At 38.7% G+C, this 1,792-nt stretch overlaps 1 protein-coding gene across 1 annotated transcript; it reads right to left on the reverse strand.

The window, feature by feature from the left end:
* Positions 1-1,068: 1,068 nt before the first annotated feature.
* Positions 1,069-1,386, reverse strand: EMH_0068880 (uncharacterized protein; the record flags this gene model as incomplete). Its single annotated transcript, XM_013498810.1, has 1 exon — positions 1,069-1,386. The coding sequence occupies one exon, from the start codon at positions 1,384-1,386 to the stop codon at positions 1,069-1,071; it is 318 nt and encodes a 105-aa protein (XP_013354264.1).
* Positions 1,387-1,792: the final 406 nt, after the last annotated feature.

Genomic DNA, 1,792 nt, shown 5'->3' on the forward strand with positions numbered 1-1,792 from the left:
TTTGGGGTGTATAGGCAGCTAAGGTATGGGTGAGAGAGAGAGAAAAAACCAAAATAAAACAAAATAAAATAAAATAAAATAAAGTAAAATTATTATATTTAATTATATAAATATAATTAAATAACGAAGCACACAAAAATACACAAATATATAGCCCATTCATTTATACACTCTCTCACTGCTAGCCACACACATCTGTACATACACCCCGTTGTAGCTAGCTAGCTAGCTAGCTAGCCAGCTAGCTAGCTAGCTGCAGTGTAGCTAGCTAGCTAGCTAGCTACAGTGCGGCTAACTAGCTAGCTAGCTAGCTAGCTAGCTAGCTGCAGTGTACATGCACCTCCTAGCTAGCTGCAGTGTACATACACCTCACGATGACAGCAGCAGACTTTGGGGGGAGATATGAAGACACAGAGACAGCTGCTGCTTCTCAATATATAAATATATAAATTTATATAAATATATAAATATATATAAATATATATAAATATATATAAATATATATAAATATATATAAATATATATAAATATATAAATATATAAAGAACAACAACCCCACCAACGCATGCATGCAGCCAACCACCATACCATATACACCTCAAACACAACTCTCTCTCTCTCCTCTTTTTTTCTTTTTTTTTTTCTTTTTTTTTTTAATGCTATATATGCATGCGCATGCATCCATCACCCGCCAACATGCATGCATGCATGCATGCATGACAGACAGACCCTCATGCATGCATGCATGCATGCATGCATGAGGGTCAGTCTGTCTCTATCAACAAGAAATATAAATTTACATATGTATTAACAATTTACAAATTAATTAATTTATTTATTTATCCATTTACATCTATCTACATCTATCTATATATATATCTCCCCCCCCATACACACATACATACACACATACACACATGCATGCATGCATGCATGCATGCATGCATGCATGCATGCATGCATGCGTGAACTCACCTATTATAAGACCGATCTCTTCTATCTGTGCTTCTGGATCGACTTCTTGCTGCTGCTGCACCTCTATAGTAATCAGCTGACCTGCTGCGGGACCTATAGTACCCTCCCCCTCCCCCCCCCCTCTTTCTCTTTCTCTTTCTCTTTCTCTCTCTCTTTCTCTTTCTCTTTCTCTTTCTCTGTTTCTGCTCGGTGATCTGCTGCGGTAGCCGCTGTAGCCTCCTCCTCCCCCACCCCCTCTCCCTGCCCCTCTATACCCACCACCACCACCACCACCACCATAACCACCATAACCACCCCCATAACCACCACCATAACCACCATAACCACCACCATAACCACCATAACCACCACCATAACCACCATAACCACCACCACCACCACCACGATCATCGTAACGACCATAACCACCATACTCTCGACGAGGAGATATAGAACGGTATCTACCGCCACCACCACCATGATAAAGGGGCCTATATATATACACACAAATAAATATATAAATATATATATATAAATATATATATGTTTATGTTTATGTTTATTTATTTATTTATTTTTTTTTTTTTGTATTTTTTTGTGGGTGTGGCAGGTTATTACTATGGGAAACTAAAAAAGGAGACAAACAGAGACAAACAGAGACAGATAGAGACAGATAGAAAGAGAGATAAAGAGAGAGACAGAAAGAGACAAAAGGATAGATAGAAGGATAGACAGAAGGATAGATAAAGGGAGAGACAGAAGGAGACAGACAGAGAGACAGAAAGAGACAGAAAGAGACAGAGATGAGCAGAGACAGAAAGAGAAACAGAAAGAGAGA

This window comes from Eimeria mitis, genomic scaffold (assembly GCF_000499745.2).
Source record: "Eimeria mitis Houghton genomic scaffold, Emh_scaff3723, whole genome shotgun sequence".
Taxonomy (NCBI): domain Eukaryota; phylum Apicomplexa; class Conoidasida; order Eucoccidiorida; family Eimeriidae; genus Eimeria; species Eimeria mitis.